Genomic DNA, 21627 nt, shown 5'->3' with positions numbered 1-21627 from the left:
TATATCTATGTGTATATTGTGTATATGTAACAAGGACAACCAAAGAGAACAAGGCCATCAGTTTGAGGGGAGTTGGTGAGTTTGAGGGACATGGGAGGGGTTGGAGGAAGGGAACATGTAAGAGATTGGAGGGAAGAAAGAGAAAAGGGAAGAGATAAAATTATATTTAAAAAATAAATAATAACCAACTTTTTTAAAAACAAAGAAGACAGAAAATAAAAGAAGGAAAGGAAGGAAAACAAACATCCTAGGATAAATCTCTTCCTCTGTTTGTGAAACCAGTTTTACAACCTATCTTTCTAGAAGCGGCATTGCTAAATCCAAGGGATCCATATATAAGAGTTCAACGGAACAGATAACTTCTCTTCTGGATAGACTTTCTGTATCTGACATGTGATGATCTCTCCTGGTGCCTATCTGGAAAGCGTTGTTATTTGTTTTCTGCTCTAGAGAAGCTCCCTTCCCTGCTATTACCCAGTCCAGTTGAAAGGACTTTTGAGATCTTTCAGTTCCGTTTCTAAAACAGCAGCCTGTCCCCACCCATGAGAGTGTGCAGTAGCTCCCGCACCTGAAGGTCACTTGAATATGATGCTTGTCCTTTCTGTGCCTTGGTTTCTTCATCTGTGCACTGGGGGGAAAGAGGAGAGCACCGGAGAAAGAGGACCTAACTCAGCTCACTATGGTCACCATACCTAAACGTTGATTGGATCACAGTGACACTTATGGAGCTGTCTCATCAATGAATGTGGATTCATTGGCGGAGTTGAACGGCTGCAAGAAACTATTTTGCCTAAAAAAGCTCAAAAGATATTTGAAAACTGGCTCTTGAAAAACAAGTAACATATAAGAAAGGTGCCAGTGTAGCGAAGGTCAAGTCAGAGGCATACTAATAAATGTTAATGTGTTCATGTGCTTCGGGGCTGATGCTAACCTCCTACGCACCCATTAAATTGTTTAGTTCTCACAATCTTTTTGGTCACATGTTTTGCTTTATTTGTTTTGTTGACAGCGTCTCAGGTAGCCCACGCAGGCTTTGAATTCTGTGTTAGAACAGAATATTCCCAGTGTCAAGAAGAGACACACAAACATAGGCAGAGGAACTCACTGAGGCAATTTACTTTTTGCACGCTGGTGTACAATGACCCAAACCAGGTGAACAGCCACACACTGGGGCAGGAAGTTCACTCCGTTTTTTTATCCTAAAGCAGGTGGTGACTGTGTCTAATTCCACTGGTAGGAGCTTGACTTCGAGATTCGATATGATTCATAATTGGCGTGAAGGAGAGGGTGTGATGGAGTCAAATCTCAGGAATGTCTGGCATCCAGGGCTTGGGCAAACAGGCGTGTACACAGAGGCTCACAGGATGGGGAGGTTTGTAGGATCCTGGCCCTTGCTGAGCTAGCCTTCTCAGAGAAAAGATTGTTCTTCACAGACATATACCTGAGAGGATAACCTTCAACTTCTGACCCTTCTGCTTCTACTTCCTTCATGCTGGGATTACAGGCACATGCCTTCATGCATGACTAATCCTCAGGATCCAAAGAAGTAGCCACTATTTATAGAGCCTCCCCTGGGGATTCACACCACAGGCCAGCCCTCCCACCTGAAGACTAGGTAGGCCTGGGCCATAGTCGACTGACTTTGGACTTCAGAGTGCTACAGGCTGGCTCATCTCCAGAGAACTTTGTCTTCTTCCTTCCAGGGCCACTTTGGGGGTTTCTGAGATCTGTAGCACAGGAGGGGAAGGAAAAAGAAGGTGCTCTGGACTGTGAGGATGGGCTGTGCCTTTTCTGATGCTCCAGGTTCAACCTCCACATGACCCGGCTCCATCTTGTCCAAAAGAGTCTGTTATGTAACAGTTTCCTCCCAGGCCACAACCTTCTGTAATGGAGGAAAGCTTCTCAAGACATTCGATGTAAGGGGAAAGCGAAATAAGCTATTTTAGGAGAGGGTGTTTACAAGGAGGTGAAACGACAAGATATTCCATTTGAAAGAGAGTGAAATACTCCATCTTACACAGATGCTCCCTTAAGACAGAAAACAACCCATTTAAAACAGCTTCTGGAAGTTCCTGAAACTGACCAGATTCACTAGGCCACTCCTACCCCAAGAGTATATAAGCCAGTCACTCTCAGACAAGCAGAGAAAACTCTGAGACAAGCTGAGAAACCTGGAGGCAGCAGGGACCAGCCAGACTGCCTAGAAGAAACAAAGAACTGCTGAGCTGCCTGGAAGAGGTTCAGGCCAGCTGAGCTGCCTGGGAAGGACAGCTGCCGAGCTGACTGTGCAGTGTGCTCCAGGTTTCCAGCTTCCATGAGCTGTCACTTAAGCTGGGGTGGGCTTTGGTGGTGCAACTCCACTGAGTTATTTCTGGTCCTGCAAATGACCCTCCACTCATATTCTTGTAAGTAACTTCAATAAAACTTATGGGTTCACCAAGCTGGACTTAAGTATATCCATATTTTATCTCTCATGGGCTCTCTATCTGGGGTGAGTAGAGGGCTGTACACATTTCCCCAAGAAAAGTTTGTCTCCCAACACTCTCAGTTCCAAGACCCAAGAACCTATCAGCAGAATCTGGCAACTCTCAAAGGAGTGACTGTGAAGCCCTGGCGAAGCAGTCTTTGGACTCTCGAAACCGTATTCCCCACTAGTGAGCAGAGCAAGTTCTAGGTAGAAAAACCCTGTCTTGAAAAACGAAAACAACAACAACAACAAAAACAAAACAAAACCAAAAAGAAGATTCCAGTTAGCCTGAAATGAGTTGGGAGGTGGAGCAAGAAGAACCCCAGGATGACCAAAATGTGTACACATTTGTAAACAACAAAGACCTCAAATAACTTGAAACGTAGGAACCAACACCCAAGGTTGTCCTTTGATCTTGACATATAAGGGCCTGTGCATATATGTATCTGGCACATACACATACTCAAAAATAAATGCCAGAATCCTATGATCAGTTATTAGCGGAGAACAGAGCCCATCCCTCATACGTGCATAACCATGTGGGAACATCCCAGCGGCCAGTCATCCACCAGAGCTTGGGTAAATTGCGGTATTGCCACACAATAGGCAACAAGGAAGCAATGTAAAAAAAATGACTGACACACAATATGATGGCTAACCTCCACTGTCATTTGGTTGGATTAATAAATGTCTAGGGCATCAGTTAGCAACACTTTGGGTGTGTCTACGAGGGTGTTTCCAGAGAGGACTAAGTGTGAGAACTGGTCCCTAAGTGTGGGGAGTGAAGTGGCCAAGTGTTAACTCAAAAATGGCCATGTCAGTGACCCATGGAAATGTCAAATGACAAAGCCTTCCTTTGGTCCAAGTACAAATGCTGAAAAACCGACCTTTGGCTAAAACCAATGTATGCAGAAAGTATGGCCACAGCTTTCCTTCTCCCAGGTGTTACAGGCTGAGACCTCTTTCTGAGATGAACTAAACCTGACTCCTCCTTTAGCTGTTACAATAAGCTCGCCTCCTTGTTCTGCTGTATGTAATAAAGCCACGATCCAGATGTATACAACAAACTTAGTTTCCAGGCTGCTGCTAGTGTGTTCCATCAGAGCAACCCACCTGAGCCTAGAGTTCTGTACATGTGTCTTTGACTCTGTCCTTTCTTCAGTCTCCTGGTCATCATCCATCGCCGTAGTCTGGGCACTCCAAAGCCATGCAGGTTACACAGGATTGGTCACCCGAGGGTAGGCAGCATCAACCTATGTGCTGGATCATGAACTGAATAAAACGGGGAAAAGAAGAGGTCTGGCATTCCCTAATCTTCCTTTCTATGGAGAAGTGAACATGGCAGCCTCACACACCTGCTTCTAAGGTCATCAGCAGTGACTTCTGCCATGTCACACCTGCCATGAGGGATTGTAGCCACAAACTGTGAATTAAAAACCAAACCAAACAACAACAAAAAATCCTGTTTCTCTCTTAAATTGCCTCTTGTTGGGCATTTGATCATAAGATACTCAGTCTCCATGTGGACATTTGAATGTCACAGATATAATGTTAAGAGAGAAAAGCCAGGAGCACTGAGCAGACGCTCACTCATACCAAGTTCAAGGTCAGGCAAGATGGTGGAGAACAAAATAGTGGTTACCTTCATGTGAGCATGTGTAGATTTGTGTAAATTCTGCTACTTCCCTGGAGGCTTTCAAGGGTGATAGTCAGAACCACATGCAAGACTCAACTGCCTTGGGTCCCACCCTAGAGGCCTTTTCTTGCTTGCCTGCCTGCTCGCTTGTTAGGGGTATATATTATACATCACACTGAAAGCAATGTAGTGAGTTGTCTTTTTTGTTTGGTTTGGTTCTTGGGACGGGGTTTCACTAAGTAGCCATGGCTGTCCTGGAACTCACCCTGTAGACCAGGCTGGCCTTGACTGCCTCTGTCTCTCCAGTACTGCTCTCCAGTACTGGGATTGCCGGGCGGTGGTGGCGCACGCCTTTAATCCCAGCACTCTGGGAGGCAGAGGCAGGTGGATCTCTGTGAGGTCTACAAGAGATAGTTCCAGGACAGACTCCAAAACCACAGAGAAACCCTGTCTCAAAAAAAAAAAAAAAGGTGTGCACTACTATACCTGGCCTGAATCACTTTGTTTTGAGAGAGGGTCTTGTTTTATAGCCCTGAATAGTCTGGCACTCTCTAAGAAGCTCCAGATTGACCTTGAACTCACATCAATCCTGTTTCTGTCTCCCAAGTGTATCACATTACTTATCTACAATACTATGCGTGCTACGTCAGTGCTCAGCCACTGAGCTAAACCCTCAATGAATCAATTCTAAGTCTATAGCCTAATGAATGTTTGTATTCTAGGCCTCCAAAAAGGGAACCCAAAGCTATGAGACTCAAATCTGGCTGGGTGGGTTTTATAATCGGATAAGGGAAATAGTTTGGTATGATGAAATAATATGTTCTCACCTATTCAGTTGTGGGTAGGAGTTGGCTTGGTACCCACTCTCTACTAGGCACTGAATTAGGTGGGGAAATTCAGTTGTAAGCCTGCCCCCGCTCTGCCCTAGGGATGCTGAGGCTACTGGAATTTTAATCCACTTCAGTGTTGTCCAATTTCATTCCTTGCATCTCCGACTGATAACTGTTCTAGTTCTGGCCTCGTTTTCTGTCCTCTCTGGTCTTTCATAATCATTTCCTGATGGATTCCGTTTCTAAACTTCTGCTTGCCACTCATTTCCCAGACCAAGGGTCCCTACGTAAGTGCCTAGCCCAAAGATCCACAATTGCACTGGGACATGGTTCATGGCAGGGCACTTATACAGCATGTTTAAGGCCCTGGGTACCACCCAGTGTGGCACTCTCCACTGTCCAGGTGACGGTGGTGTCAGCCTGAAGACTTGAACTCTCACTTGCAAAGTACTGACTTAATTGTTACCACAGGCAAGGACCTAGTGTGCCCTGAGCCCAGTGGGCCTCTTCTTTCAGATAGTCATGAAGTAATAGTACCTACCCACCAGCAGCAGCATACCTGCCTTCTCAGGGAGTCTGCACCACTCACTCATCCTCCTAACGTCTCCTCCATGTGGACAGTTTGAATCTGTAACACCCTAGTGACAGCCAGGCTTCTGTTTGTTTCCGCAGGCTGGTCTGGAGGTCCTGAGCCCATCACCCTGCTGCAGTGGTCTGCAATGTTTTTCCTCCTCCTCCAGATCGAGTCTTACTGTCCAAGACACTGCCTTTTCCAGGAGCCTAAACCCTGTGGCTACGATGGAGTCAGGGGTTGTTTCCCAGGCCCCACAACGTCCCAGTGGAAGGTGTCTGTTTGTCTCTTGTTTCCATGAGTCTCCATTTGCTTGAAGTACAGCTCTTGTCAGGCTACTAGCCTCAGGATCCCCGAATCACTATTCTTCACACCCACAGCTGTGACTTTAGTGGTGTCCGGCAGGCCTGGCAGAAGAGGCTCAGAAGATAGGCTATTTTCCTCTCTCTCTCTCTCTCTCTCTCTCTCTCTCTCTCTCTCTCTCTCTCTCTCTCTCTCTCTCTCTGTTGTTTGAAGGGTTTCTCTGTGTAATTCTGGCTGTCTTGGAACTCACTCTGTAGACCAAGCTGGCCCCAAACTCACAAAGATCCACCCACCTCTGCCTCCCGAGTGCTGAGAATAAAGGCATGCACAACCACCGCCTGGCTCAGCATTTTCTTAATAGGGTAGCCTTGACTGGCCCCAAGATATGGCTAGGACTTTGAAATGTTTTTTGGAAAATTGTAACTACATTTTAAGTTTACTTTGTGCGTGTGTGCGTACACGTGAGTGCGGCACACTGCAGCACGTGTATGGAGGTCGAAGAACAGCTTGCAGGAGTTTGTTCTCCACTTCCACCGTGCGGCTTCAGGGGCTCGATCTCAATTCATCAGGCTTGGCACCAAAAGCCTTTACACACGGCGCCATCTTGCTGGTCTAAGTCTTTCTTTTTAATCAAGTTGTACGTGCACATGAAACAAAAACCCAAAAGGAGCAAAAAGGTTTTATAATGAAAATGAAAAGTAGGTCACTTCCCAATAACCCAGTTCTTCTCCCCAGAGGCCGCCATTGGTATCGCTTTCTGAGTATTCTGTGCAGACAAGAGCTGCCGGTCTCCCTTTCCTCATTCCCCTTCACTTTTGGAAAAATTCAAGCCAACAAGAAGGTTGCGAGAATAGTGTAGTAAATACCCCTTTGCCAAAACTCACCAATTAACATGACTGGCCATACTATGTGAAATATTTTTGCAAGCCTTATGATCACTTAATGCTGGCCACACTATACATTCATGTCGCTTTTGTACGTGTGGTCACTGAGGCACCAGCCAGGGGGAAGGGCTTGCTCACAGCTGGATCAGAGCTGGGCTTTCCCCTCAGGCTGTAGGAAGATTTTGACCTGGGTTCCTTCATTCCTGGTTCTTTGTGCAGGAAAGCATTTCTTTCTCAAAATGGAAATACACCTCCCCTGGGTTGTCACCAGCTGATCAGTGGAAAAGTACACAGCTCTGAAGGCATCCATCTCCTCTAAAGGCTCACCGCCGGAGCTCAGCTGCTCTCCACACTGCTACCACCTGCTCCAATATCACCTTCACCGGGGGGGGGGGGGGGGGGGGGGGGGGGGGGGGGGGGGGGGGGGGGGGGAAATGAGTTAGCTCAGCCTCTGGTAAAAACTCAGGGTGACTCCTAACTGCCAGTTGGCTGAGTCTGGAATCTCGGGCCTAAGGGATCCCTCTCACCCTTCTCTCTTCCCTCCCCACTACTCCTCAGAAATGTCTCACTATGGTCCAGGCTGACCTCAAACTCTCCATCCTTCTAGATATGCCTCCAGACTCCTGGGACCACATTCTCCTTTCTTGTTCCTCCTCCCCCACCTCTACCCGCACACCTTGGGAACATTTCTGCCCGCTCTCTGCTTAGATCCAGCTCAGGGCGGCTGGAAGCACTCTCTCCTAAGGAGGAGGGATTGTCCCCCTTCACCCTGCCCCATTCTGCACTCCGCTGTTCTTTCCAAGTGGCCTTTTGCCTGGAAGTCTGGACAACAGTGGCCTGGAGTAACAGTTTGGGTCCCTTCCTGGCAAAGTGACCTTGCACAAGCTATTCCCGGTGTCTGAGCCTTTTGTTCCCGAAAGCACGTAATGAAGGTGGCTAACTACGTACCTAGCAAAATTGGGTTCGCTCATCTCCCATAATAAAATTGATAGCTCCTTGAGGCTGCTGTCACCTAATCATCTCGGAAACACTTTGTATCATTACTTAACTGTTCCGCACACCTCAGTTTCCTCACGTAAAACAGGAATGATTATGAAAAGATTGAGGAACTTTAATGAGCTAAACCACGGGGAACACTTGGAACAGTTCCTAGCCCTAATAGTGCCATCTGGGTTGACCGTAGACCTGGCACAAAGTAGGGGTGCAGGCTGGGCGCGGCAGAAGGCCGCAGCAAAGGGCTATGAAGGAGGCAGCGGCCCTCGGGGAGACCGCGGAGATCCGCGGCGCCCTTCCGGGAGCAGCCCAGCCCAGCGCCGCAGCTGTCAGGCCGCGGGCGTCGGTGCCAGTCCACCAAACCTGAAAGTTCCATCCCAGCGCCTCCACCTTCCCAGCCTGGACAAGTTACCTTGCGCCCGCGGCTCCCGGTCCCGCCCCCGCCTCCCATTGGCCGACGGGTTCCTTTGTTAGCAGGAGCGTGCGGGCGCCATTGGCCTGCGAAGCTGCCTGTTGCGGCGCCCCGCCCCGCCCCGCCCCGAGTGCGCGCGGCGCCGCGCTCGGTTAGTTCGCGGTGGCGGCGGGCGCCCGGTGAGCGCGACGGCTGGACTTGCCGGCCGGCGCCTTGGGGGCGGCCGCGGTGGAGGCAGCGGCCCGAGGCCGCGTCCGTCCATGGGCCCGCAGCGGCCGGGCGGCGGGGCGGGGCGCGAGGCGGCGCGCGCGCTCTGAGGCCGCGGCGAGCAGGCGGGGCGCGGCGTGAGCGGGGAGGCCTTTCCGGGCCTGCGGCGGCCAGCGCAAAATGCGGCGGCGGCCGCGCTGAGTCCCGACCTTCGGGAGCGCGCTGGGCCGAAGTGGCCCGCGCCGTGGCCGTTTGGCGACATGTCGGCGGTCAAGGAAAACCCGTGCAGGAAATTTCAGGCCAACATCTTCAACAAGAGCAAGTGTCAGAACTGCTTCAAGCCCCGCGAGTCGCATCTGCTTAACGACGAGGACCTGACGCAGGTGAGCTGCCGCAGGGTGCGGAGCTGGGAGTCCTGCCTACGAGTCTGGCGAGGAGCGCGGAGCCTGCGAAGGCCAAGAAAAAATAAAAATGGAGCAGGCAAAAAATGCTTGAGAGTTGGGGGATGGGGTTGGAATGGGGGCGGGAAGAGTATCGATAGAGCCGGGACAAAGGGAAAATCCTCAAGTATGCCGAAAAATAACATCCTTTCCCGTTCCCATAGCTCTGCTGTGTGATTCATGCTTTTTTGGTGACTCAAAAAATGTTTGGTTTCCCTGGTTAGGAACAAAGTGGGGCTTGCTTGATGCTTGTCAGGATTCTCCTACCCACCCCCAGACTCTTGTCCGTGAGGCTGGACTCAGACTTGGCCACCAGACTGTCCCAGGAATTGGCTTGTCTGCGTGGGCCACCAGCTTCCATCTTGTGGAACAGAGCCTGCCCTCCTAAGTCACTGTCACCATCAACGCTTGGAGAGAGGTGGGGTGTCTCCAAATGGGGATGGGTGGCTCTTGCTCTTGAACTGAAGGTAGGGGTAGCTTTTGGTGAGGGGTAGGGGCTTCCCTTCCTGTTTCTGCTCTCTGACTCAGAAGTCCAAGAAAATTTGTGCATTCTGGGGAAAGTTGATTCCCTCCTCCTTCTGTTCTTGTCGGGATTTTGGATCAGGTTAGTAGTAGCTCTGTCTTACCCTCGTCAAAGTCACAGACATGAAAAACACAGTTCTAGGGCTCCATCCCCGAGTCGTGTAGGAGTTGGGCGATTTGTGTTGGTACAAGGTCTTCAATTTGGGCGACAGGCCCTGTTGGCCCTTGGGAACTGGTAGCTCTCAGACTTCTGGTGTTGAAGATTCCTGGTCTTATTTGCATCACTTTGGGAAGGATCTGTGCATCCTGTTTACCTTTTCCCCTACTCTTTAGTTGCCTCTCGGCACCTGCTTGCCCTCTGCTTGCTGAATGCCAGCAGAGTTCCCCATGCATTCCAGCCCAGTGCCACCTAGTCGGAGCCCCTCCTTTTTGGGAAGAGCTGTTTAGACCGAAAACATGGCTTTGAAGTGCCTGGTTTGACTGTTTTTAATGCCTTTACGGGCAAGCAAGGTTTGACTTGTTTTATGGGGCAAACCAGAGTCTGGTGGTAGGGCAAGGGTTATGGCATCTTTCTCTGGGGTCAGATTTCCAATAGCCAGGAAGTAATGAGGAAGCTTAACCAGATTCTCCAGGTCTCAGTCATTTGTCTGGGAGGACACCCAAGGCCTTAGAGACCTGTGTGCTTGGGAAGGGCAGAACTGAGGAGAGAAATGGCGATCCCCCTTTTCATCTGAACTCTGTTCTGGGAAGCAGTTTATGGGATTTAATGAGGTGACTGCTTCTGGTCTTGGTGTGACTTTCTGAAGTCTGACCTTGAAGAAATCTACCTCTGTGTGTTTTAATTTCCTTATCAGTAAACTGGTAATAGTGATTACTGACTTACTTCTCCCACAGAACTATTATGAAAAACAAGAAATAGATTTCATTAAGCTTTCCCTTTTATAACTTAACAAACCGAAAAACCACCATTGAACAGTCAACTCTGATTTAAGAAGTTTCAGGACTTGGCAAAGGCTGATTTGAGGGAGGTTTGTAAGTTTCCAGATTATTTGAAGCAACCACACAAACTGGTAATTAGATATTTATGCTACACAGGTCCTTCTTCTGATTCTTAAGTTTAGATGAATGGGTGGAATTTAACTGTTTAAGTCTAAAATATTAAAATAAAAAATCTGTTATTAATTGAACTCAAGGGATGAGACAAATTGAATGTATTGGACTCTTACGTTATTTTCAAAGTAGAATTCTAGGTTTTGAAACAGGCCTGAGACCTCCAGGGCACAATTGGAGTAGTAGTTGCTAAAATAATGAGTAGGGCTGTTTGTGTGGGGAAAGATTAGCCCAGCCTTCTACCTCCTGGGATCTTTCAGGAAGAAACTGCTCTTGAAAGGAGAGCAGGGAGACTACAGGCTCCTGCCAGCAGCATTTGTCGCTGCTCCGTATCCGGTTCTCCCAGAGCCTTTTGCTCTCCTTATGAGTCCATTGGAAAACCTCAGCCAATTGGTTCCTGTCAGCTTCCCCCCAATCCCCTGCTTCCTGCTGCCCCTCCCACCCAGAGCTTATTTTAGACTGTCCAAGCTGGAAGATACATCAGCCATCATCAAAGCCACCCCCTCTGTAATAGTTGAGGATGTGAGTCTAGGGCGGCGGGACAGCTTCTGCTCTCAAGGATGTCATCTTCCCAGGAGCACACATTCCTCTGAGTCTTCTGATTTAAGCTTTATTTCCTCAGCTGTTGGTTTTGTTTATTTGTTTTCCCCTGGAGAGGTAGGGAACTTATTCCAGGCCTGCCTATGTTGTGGCATCAGACCTGGGAAGCACTTGGAGGTCAGTTAAACTAGCCACTTCCTTTCACTGCAGAAAAGCCTGCCGCTCTGAAGGGGAAGAGCTGCAGGAGCATAGCATGGATTCTTAAGTGCCTTCTTTGTCCCCTTCTCTTAAGGGTCTACAGCAGCCACCTCATGAGCGAGCACATCAGGGCAGTTGAATTTCAGAAAGTGCTCAACAGTGTTGTTTGGGGCCAAGGAGTCCTGCTTTCCCTGCCTTGGATTTCGGACTGACCTGTGATAGGTTAACCCAGATGATGCTGCGCTTGCTCAGCCTCTATTCCCAGGGTGACATTTTTCTTCAAGCCTCTTGTGTATTTTTCTGCATATTTGTGGACTGAAATATTATTATTATTATTATTATTTTGGTTTTTCGAGACAGGGTTTCTCTGTGGTTTTGGAGCCTGTCCTGGAACTAGCTCTTGTAAACCAGGCTGGTCTCGAACTCACAGAGATCCGCCTGCCTCTGCCTCCCGAGTGCTGGGATTAAAGGCATGCGCCACCACCGCCCGGCTAGAAATATTATTTAAACCTTTAAAAAAATAACATTTATGGTGTGGTACGGGCATCTATTTGCCACAACGTACCACCTGTGAGTCAGTTCTCTCTTTTTATCATGGCTCTAGGGATCAGACTCAGGTCATTAGACTTGGCAACAAGTGTCTACCTGCTGAGCCATCTTATCTGCCCTCATTCAGCCTTGGTGAGCCTGAGCTCTGTGTTTGTATTTGTTCTGCAGTGCACTTCTTTCTGCTTGACAATACTTAGTGCTCCTTTTCATGTTGTTACAACTAAAATATAAAATTGTTTTCCATATGGGCCCAGGGACGGACTGTAATTTAACCCATTCCCTCAGTGATGAACACTCAAGCTGCTGCTGAGTTTTGCTGCTGTCAATAGTGAATGTAGGGCTAGCAAGATGGCTCTGCAGGTAAAAGTGCTTGCTGTGCAAGCCCAAGCCTGGTAACCTGAGTTCTTTTTCCTGAACCCACATAAAGGTAGAAGGAGAAATCAAGTCCATAGAATTGTTCTGTGACTTTGATATGTGTGCTCTGGAATGTATATGTCCCCACACATTTATATATGTATACAACTCACCAATTTTTGACAATTAAATGCCTATTTATTTATTTGGTTTTTCGAGACAGGGTTTTGCTGTAGTTTTAGAGCCTGTCCTGGAACTAGCTCTTGTAGACCAGGCTGTCCTAGAACTCACAGAGATCCGCCTGCCTCTGCCTCCCAAGTGCTGGGATTAAAGGCCTGCACCACCACCACCTGGCTTAAATGTCATTTTAAAAGACTTATTTTTATTAAATTTAATTATGTGTAGGAACCTGTGCATACATGTATGTGTGTGTGTGTGTGTGTGTGTAGGCATACACACGTATACATGCCTCAATATGTAGATATGGAAATGGAAGCTAAAGGTGTTGAATCCCTTGGAGCTGATTTAACCGACAATTGTTAGCTACTTATTGTGGGTGCTGGGAACTGAACCCTGGTCCTCTGGGAGAGCAACAAGTGCTCTTAACCACTGAGCCACCTCTCCAGCCCAGTGTGCCTGTCTAACTTTTGGTTGGGTGTGTGCGTGCAGGAATGAAATATTTCTCTGGGGCAGATACTTAAAAATAGAACGGTTGGGTTAACATCAAGTTCACTAAATTTCCAAAACAATGTCATAACATTTTTAGAAATGGATATTACCAAATGATTTAATTTTTGATGAGTTTCCTATTGTTGCTTAAGTTAAACTCCCTTTTAAAGATTTATTTTTATTATTTTTAATCGCATGTTTGTATGTGTGTCTGTACGTGGATATGTGCATATGAATACAGGTTTGATGGAATCTTACTTGGCCCAAGCTGTCCTTGAACTTGCCTTGGAGCTGTGGCATACCTTTTGCTGATTTTCCTATCTCCACCTCGAAATTTTGGGATTAAATACAGGTCTATAGTACCATGATGGCTCTTTTTTGTAATATTTACTGAGTTATTTTTTTCTGTGTATAATTTGCATTGCATTGTTTGCTCATTTTTCCACTAGATTCCCATCCCCTGGTGATTGTAGTTTTCTGTATATACTTTTGGTCAGGATCTACAAACCTTGTATAGAGGACCTAGTAGTAAATATTTTAGCCTTTGTGGGTCATATAAACTCTGAAAATTATGTAACTGTTACCATGGTACATATGAGCTATAGATAATACATGAGACTTGGAGAGACGAGGGCTGAAGAGATGGCCCAGTGAGTAAAGGTGTTTGCAAATGAGTTTGATATCTAAACTGGATTTCTAGGACCTCCAAGTCTCTAATACTATTAATTGGTTTACAGTTATTTTTATGCTTAGTTTTTCAAATTTATCAGACTTCTTTTTCTGAAAATCACTAACTAAATGCAGATGATCTGGAAGAGGCCTGGGGTAGTTCAGGTAGATGGTTAGGAAGGTCTTCTCTCCACAGCAGTATTAAGAGACCAGAGGGAAGGAGGCTGAGTAAATTTCCTGGTGGAGAAAGCCAGGGTATATTGAAGTATCTGTCTCACCCCCCCCCAAAACCCCACAGATGTATCAATTTGATGTGTGTGAGAGTTTTGCCTGTGTGTGTGTATATGCCACTTTTGCGTGCCTACCTGGGGAGGCCAGAAGAGGAAGATATCAGATCTCACAGAGCTAGAGTTACAGATGGTTGTGGGCCATCACGTGGGTGCTGAAACCAAACTTGGGTCCTCTGCAGGTACAAGACTTCTTAACCACCAAGCATCTCTCCAGCCCCAGCTATCTTTAACATAGACAGAGGAAGCAAATTTGGATTAGGTTTATGGTTGGAAATTCTGAGGTAAATCTCACCTTATTTATAAGGTGTATATCCAGTGTGGCTCCTTAGGTGGAACCATCTGCCCAGAACCAGAAGTGGATATTAGAGCTCAGCGAAGAAGGCTCTGAGTGTTCATTTGGGTGTTTGCTGAAGTTAGAGATGTGAGTGGTTTACTGAGGATAGTGTGAGCACAGAGAGACAACCTCCATCCCCATGGGTAAGTAGAAGAGGAGGTCTTAGAGAGGGGCTATTCCGTGGGGGAAGTAAATCTCTCCTAGGGCTTCTAGTCCTCTTGGTCTGATTATGTCTCCATTGTACCCTTACTGTCTACTGCCATGACTTCAAGGGCTGTAGGGTGGGAAGCTTTGGTACATAGTGTCAAGCTAGGACTGGGCTTCTATAGAACATTCCATCAGGGCTCTATTATTGTTCATATTTTCTTAGAAGTTCCAGGATACAGAATTTGTCCTACAGTGTTTATCTCAGAAACAATGGAGAAATGTCTTGCTCACCTTTATTTTATACTGTTGGTAACTGTGTCAGCTGTTGAATGTTTGGCAGAGGATGTGTCTGAAGTCCCAGATACATAACACCCTCTTAAGATTCAGTGTCATTAGTCATCAGGGAAATGCAAATCAAAATTACGGTGAGGTTCCACTTTATATTCATGGAGATGATTATAATTCTTTAAAAAAAAACCAATTTAATAAAGTAGGTGAAGACCTGAAGAAATTGCAGTCCTTGGGCATTGCTGGTGGGGACAACATGGTATCACTGCTGTGGAAACACAGTTGGACGGTTTCTTAAAAAGTTAGGTGTAGAACCAGCAGTTCCAGAAAGTAGGTGTTCTCTAATACCTGGGTGTAAATACATGACCGCACTACTCACAGTGGCCCGAAGATGATAACAGTGACAGCTTGTGAATCCATACACTGAATTGTCCTTAACAAGGAGCAAAGTATTAAGACATGCGGTGACATAGGTGTACCAAGAGAGCATAATGCCAAGTGAAAGACTTTCACAAAAGAGATCACACAGTGTGTTTGCATGAGTATACGAAGGAACCAACCGCGTCTCTAGAAACAGAAGGCAGATTGGTGGCTGCCAGAGACTGGGGGAAGGAGTGACAGCTAATGGGATTGAGATTCTATTTAGGGGTGATGAAATGTTTTGGAACTGGATGGAAGAACTTGTTGCACAATATTGTGTAATATGCTAAATGGTATTGAAATGTTCACTTAATGTGGCTAATTCTATATTATGTGGATTTTACCTCAATAAAAAAGGAAAAAATATACAAGGATCGTATCTATACCTGCCCTCTGCTCTTTATGCCATTTGTATTATCTGGTGGTTTCTGGAATCTAGATTAGGGATTGGAATTTTTTTTCTTATAGGGCCAGATAGCAAGTATTTTAGGTTGTATAGGCCATTTGGCAAAGTCAAGGCATTTTTATAATTCCTTATATAACCATTTAAGTAATGTAAAAAGGAGTTAGGCATACCTATAATACATACCTATAATACAAGCACTTGTGAGGCAGAGTCAGAGTGAGTAAAAACAATTAAATAAATTAAATGTAAAAGCCATAAAATATTTTAAATTTTATTATGAGAGAGTGAAAGTGTTTGTGTGTGTGTACATGCGCACACGTGCAGGCCACATGACAACTTTATAGAGTTGCTTCTCTCCTTCCACTTTTAACTGTATTTTTTTTTTTTTTTGGTTTTGTTTTGTTTTTCGAGACAGGGTTTCTCTGTGTATCTTTGGCTGTCATGGAACTCACTTTGTAGACCAGGCTGGCCTCGAACTCACAGAGATTTGCCTGCCTCTGGCTCCCAAGTGCTAGGATAAAAGGCATGCACCACCATGCCCGGCACCTCTCCTTTCACTTTTATATGGGTTCCCAGAATCCAACTCAGGTCATCAGCCTTTTGCTGCAAGAGCTTTTTACCCATCACACCAGCCAGCCCAGGTATGGTTTCTTTTTTTTAATCTGATAGATGAAAAACACTATCATTTTTTCCTCTGTAAAGAAGTTTAAATGTGTGAGTTCACCTTCTGGTGGAATTAAGTTCATATATCTACCTTTTTGGTGCCTTAGCTATGCATGACTGCTGCCCAGAAGTTCTGGCCACAACTGGGCCATACAGGCTCCTCCGGAGACTCTGGTGTGGCATGTGGGGAGCCCTTATCTCCCTTCTCCTCAGTGTTGCCCTAGAGAAGGCTCTGAGCTAGATGTTCTTGTATTGCTCTTCTCTTACTTGCTTCTCCTGTCTGTGCCCTCTTTCTCTTACCCTTGGTATCTTTCTGCCAACTTTGGGGAGTTTTTTCTATGAATATTACATCTTCTTTAGTAATTAATTCCCTTTGATGTATTCAGAAACTCTTCTGTGGGTTCTGACATCACCCTTGTAGAGGCAGGGTTTGGTGGCAGAAGAAAGAAGGATTTTGGCCAGAGTCCAGATTGTCTGCAAATGGCCTCTGGAAAGCTAGTGAGTTCTGGATCAGACATGAGTGTGTTGTTGCTCTCTGTGCTGCACACACCTTTTCAAGTCATTTGACTTCAGCCATGTCTCATGCAGCTTCTTGCATCTTTGTGCTCTCCCAATGTTTGGCAGTTGTCTCCTAGCTTGCTTCCCTGGGCTGAAATTCTCTTCAGAATTATTTTTCCCTTGCCATGTAAAAGAATAGCAGTCTCAGACCTGTGTTCTCTCAGGCACAGTGTGCAAGATGACCCAGAAAGGTGAATTGGAGTGTTGATCTGTAAAGTACATACATGTACTTATGTACGTACATGTGCGTATGTATGCTTTTGGACTATGTACGTATATGTGCGTGTGTATGCTTTTGGATCTGTGGAGTCCTTAAGTACCCCCAGCATGGTCATTAATATTCCAAAGGATGCTGATGGCCTTTTTCTGTGTGTAGGAGCCTTTGCTTGAGTTATCTTGTGACTACTAGGACCCCTTGCCATTTAACTGAAATCAAGACATTGATTTGAATATTTGTCTTTTTAATTTATTTATCTGCTTGTTTTCATGCTCATTTGTTTAAGATAGGGTCTTATTGTGTAGCTCTGACTGTCCTGAAGCTCACTATGTAGACCAGGCTGGTCTTGAACTCACAGATATCACCTGTCTCTGCCTCCCGAGTGCTGGGATTGAAGGTGTGTGCCACCTCACTAGTCTGAATGTTTAAGTGGTTCTCAAGCTGCTTAATTTTATTGTATTTTTAATTTATCCTCCCTCCCTGTGTGTGTACGTACATGAATTCATGCAGTGATTTGGCACACTCAACCGCAGAAAACAGGTCTTTCTTTATCCTGGGAACTTTGCTCTTCAGGCTGCCCTTTTTCATCTGCATGGCATGGTTGGCCCAGTTGGATAGTTTTAGGCTTTTCAGTAAATCCGTATTCCTTCACCAAAGCAAAGCTCTGTATAGTACTGGCTAGGGTTCTTAGTGACAGAGGCACTTACTTAGGTCATCCCTGAGGGCCTGAGAGGCGGTTTGAAAACTGCCCCAGATTTTGTGACTGTTCCAATTTCAGCAGTTGAAACTGTTTCCCAGCTGCCCTAGGTTGGACCTGCCACTGCCCTGCTCATCCACTCCCACAGTGTCATTATGTCCTTCTGGGGAAGGCAGGGAGAGCCAGTGGGTTGATTTGCTGGCATTTTGTCTCTAGAGACTGGAACTGGAATCTTCCAAATCCCTCACTTGACTTTTTTTTCAGTCAAGGTCACCCTAGTTCAGCGAAAACCGCAGTTGGTTTTTTTGCCTGGGGCTCTTCTAGCTTGATCCTCCTGGATTTGGTTTAGGATAGCACACCGCCCTGGTGAGTGAAGCTTATAGTGTGTCTACATATTTGACTCCGCACCTCCTTCATCCCTACCCCAGCCTGAATATATTTAATCACCTATCAGAGTCATGATTCCATAAGGCCCCAGATACTAGAGGCCGGCTTGACTGGTGGCAACATGACTCCCAGGCAGAGAAAGCGGACTGCTCACAGTTGATTCACATTGAGTCTGTGACACAGAACTCAGGTGTCTGTGACTTCTATGCCAGTACAGCATGGGCTATGAACTCACTTTCCTCAGTTCAGGAGGGCCATTTGTCTTTTGTCTGGCTAGGGCAGGTCTGTTGTCAGGAGTTTGTACATTATAGAATAAATTACCGTGCCAAGAAGAGGGACTGTCCCATCCCTGCCCTCCTCAGGACCCCATGCCATTACCTCACTAAACAGATGAATTGTCTTTGCTTAATTGATGGAGCAGCCAAGAGCTGTGAGTTGTGTGCCGAGGTCACAGGAAGGCTAGTATGGGCTTTTCCAGAGTTCTGTTTGGTTTCCTTGCCCTCAGTAAGTTCACCTATTATCAGAGGTTCCCTGGTTTGGGGGTATTTACAGGGATGTGTGTGCAGGGTGTGTGCATGTCTGTGTTTATTTTGTGCAGCTATGAGGACCCGCAGGGAACCTCATGTCCCCCAGAAAGGCTTCTGGCCTGTGGTAAAAGCCACACCTTCGGCATATCTCTGAACAGGAGTCACCTTTTTTTTCCCCTGGAAAAGGAATTCAGAATTGGGAAATAACCATGTCCTCTATCTTTTCAGACACTGGTTTTAACAGACAAACTGACTCCTTGGTACACTCTGTGCCTATGCTTTCTTACCTCCTCATTCTTCCCCTGACTGAAGGGGCTGAGTGAAATGGGAACAGCTGCTGAGAGCCCCAGTGGAGTAGAGAAAGGGGGTCATTTTCAAGGTCCCCTGGTTTATACTCAGAGCCTCATTGTGAGGACTAGGGAAGACACTGGGGCATGGGAGCCTTGGGACCCTGTGGGGTCAAAGGATCTTCCTGCTTTCCACTTGAGGATGTACCGTGACCTAGAAATCTGACAGCTGCACTTTTCCATTTTAGTGTGCCACATAAGACATTTGGAATAGCAGAGAGCAGGCTCAGATCTGCTTCACATCCAACATTTTCCCTATGGATTGAGCAGGCTTCTTAGGGTTAAGTGTCTGTGCCCTCATCTGAAACTCTGGGTTATTGTAACACTGGCTCGGAAGTCTAGGGAACAATAAGATGCATGCACAGCCCTCAGTAACTCCAGGGTAGTATAGGAGGGACTGAGAGCTCATAAACACCAGGTAGAATGGGTACTCTGTAAACAGGATGTTTTGCAAACACTGAGCATGCAGTACAGAGTGAGCATGTGGGACATCTGCCCTGCCCTGGCATGTACTCAGCACAATGTCCTGTCTATTTAGCTATGTAAGCCAGTCTGTCCTTAAATTCAGTATCCTCCTGCCTCAGTAGCTTGAGTCTCAGGATAATAGGTGTATGCCGCCATGTAGGGATGGCCAGTGTCCTAGAACTAAACAGGGTAGGAGATTTTCCTGGATAGTTTTATGTCACCTTGACACAAGCTAAAGTCATCTCAATTTAAAAAAATGCCTCCATAAGATTGGGTTGTAGGCAGGCTTGTAAGATAGTTTCTTAATTAGTGATTGGTGGAGGAGGGCCCAGCTCATTGTATGGCCTAGGAGCCATACCTAGGTTGTTGGTCCTGGGTTCTATAAGAAAGAAGGCTGAACAAGCCATGGAGGGCAAGCCAGTAAGCAACACCCTCCATGGCCTCTGCATCAGCTCCTGCCTCCAGGTTCCTGCCCTGTTTGAGTTCCTGTCCTGACTTCCTTCAGTGATGAGTAGCAATGCTGAAGTGTAAGCCAAGTAAACCCTTTCCTCCCCAACTTGCTTTTTGGTCATGGTGTTTCATCACAGCAATAATAGATTCTGGCTGAAGGGGCTAGCTTAGGCTCCACACTGAAGCTGAAGGAATACATAATGGTGTGACCTTTCAGTTGAACTGACCCTCAAGCCTGCTCTGTCTCTCCCAGCCCGCCCATTTTGAGCCCCTGAACTCTGCTGTTGTCCTGCTATCGCTGCTTTGTACCTCCAGGGCCATCTCATATTGGCCCAGAGAGATCAGCAGGCTCTGCTTGGTCTCGTTTGTGTAGGTTTGGTTTCTGGATGATGGCGATATGAGGATTGAACTGCCTTGAAAACTTTAGGAGTACAGGAAGTGAAAGGGCCAAATGTCGTCCTCTTCATGTGGAAAGTGGGTAACACAGGTGGGGGAGATGCAAGAGAACCTAGGCTTGTCTCTGCTATGTCCCGATGTCAGCTATACAGTTGCCTTTTAGATGTCAGGCAAAATGCTAAGGTGGCCAGAACCAGGCCAGGTCAAAATTGCTGGCTGACCAAGAAATCTGACCAGGGTGGGTTTCAGCACTGAAGTGGTCCCTCAGCTACCACACTGTCCTTGTTGTTTCAGGGCTCCTCTAGATGCTGAGCCATACTGTATGGAAACTACTGAAGGTTCTTCTCACAGGCACTTATCACCTGGGCAGACAAAGCCCTCTACTTTCCAGTCTACATCTGCCTTCCTGCCTGGAAGTTTGTGAGTCCTCTTCTTTGTGGACCATGGTTAGCAGGCAGCAAGGACATGGTCTCCCATGGTGTACAGGTGTTTCTAGTCTGAAATTACAGGGTTATCAGCTTACTCTGGAGTATGTATCTCTCTTCCCATGGTATTCATAGCTGACAGAACTATTGTCCCAGGCCACTGTTAACTCTTTCCTATTCACAGGGACTAGGTGTGGAGAAGTCCTGTGACTTGTCAGGAAGAGCCGGGCGAGAACAAGCTCCTGTCTTTTTGGATAGTTGTAGATCAGCTGCCTGCCAAATGGGCCAGCTAGAGGATCTAGTCTGGGCTGTCTTTAAGTGTGCTTTCTCGTGTCTGTCTTCCTGTCAGGCTCCTGCACTGTTCTTTGTTTGTTCGTTCTTTGTTTTTAATGAGAAGGGGCTTTGCATGGAACTGGTCATGACTTCTGTGCAGAGTTGCTGCCCAGAGGCTGTCCAACATCTATCATTCTTCCCTCTACCATAGAAAGCATTATTCTCTTAACAGTCCTGCAGAGTGGGCAGCCTGTCGGGGAAGAGCCTTTTAGTAACACTCCCTTCCCCCACCCACCCTCTGTTGGGGTCTAGGCTTGCAGGACCTCTTAGGCCAGTTGGATCAGAGGGGAGGAGGTATAGCCCATATCTGTAGGCCTGCCGGCTATGTGCCAGGGGTATGGGATCTGTTGTTTTTGTTCTTTAAGGTGTAATTCATATAACACAAAATTAATCACATTAAAGTGTATAATTCAGTTGCATTTAACACATTCATAGTGCTATGAAATCACTATCATGCTCCAGCTGAAGCCGTTTTCTGTGTCCTGTAACACCTCATAACTATTCAGCCATCCTGCATCCCACTTCCTGTCCCCAGGTTATCACTACTCTGAATTTGCTTTCATTCACGATGGGAATTTCATAAAAATGGGATCATAAAACCTATGACCTTTGATCTGTCTTTTTTCACTCAACTAATGTTCTCATGGCTCACCTACCTTTCATGTTTTTGGCTGTGTAATATTCCAGGGTATGACTGCACTACGTGTTGTTTACTCACTCCTGTTAATGACATCTGGGTTATTCCTACCTTTTGGCAAATAGAATAGTGTTGCTGTGAATATTTGTGCATAGCGGTGGTTCTCGACCTTCCTAATGATACTACCCTTCAATACACTTCCTCATGTTGTGGTCACCCCAACCATAAAATTACTTGGTTTCTCCGTCATAACTGTTATTTTGCTACTATTATGATTTGTAATATA

General features: G+C 46.5%; 1 protein-coding gene and 1 long non-coding RNA gene across 8 annotated transcripts in view; one reads left to right on the top strand and one right to left on the bottom strand.

Moving 5' to 3' along the window:
- Window positions 1–997: 997 nt before the first annotated feature.
- On the bottom strand, window positions 998–5922 carry LOC142859408 (uncharacterized). Its single transcript, XR_012912201.1, has 3 exons — window positions 5493–5922; window positions 3581–3739; window positions 998–1727 (listed from the first exon to the last, which is right to left on the bottom strand). It is a non-coding gene; the product is annotated as an uncharacterized LOC142859408 (long non-coding RNA).
- Window positions 5923–8413: 2491 nt separating this feature from the next.
- Window positions 8414–21627, top strand: part of Mprip (myosin phosphatase Rho interacting protein) — a 126737-nt gene continuing 113523 nt past the window's right edge. For 6 of the 7 annotated variants that reach the window (XM_075992363.1, XM_075992364.1, XM_075992365.1 and 3 more), the window contains exon 1: window positions 8418–8686. In XM_075992363.1, the coding sequence (XP_075848478.1) occupies window positions 8564–8686 (123 nt within the window). In that variant the 5' untranslated portion in view covers window positions 8418–8563. Of the gene's footprint in view, window positions 8687–21627 lie in introns of all 7 variants that reach the window. The other variant, XM_075992362.1, reaches the window with a different exon arrangement.

This window comes from Microtus pennsylvanicus, chromosome 11 (assembly GCF_037038515.1).
Source record: "Microtus pennsylvanicus isolate mMicPen1 chromosome 11, mMicPen1.hap1, whole genome shotgun sequence".
In the NCBI taxonomy this organism is placed as follows: domain Eukaryota; kingdom Metazoa; phylum Chordata; class Mammalia; order Rodentia; family Cricetidae; genus Microtus; species Microtus pennsylvanicus.
Note: the sequence above shows the minus strand (reverse complement) of the source record. Positions and strands in the feature narration are given on the sequence as shown.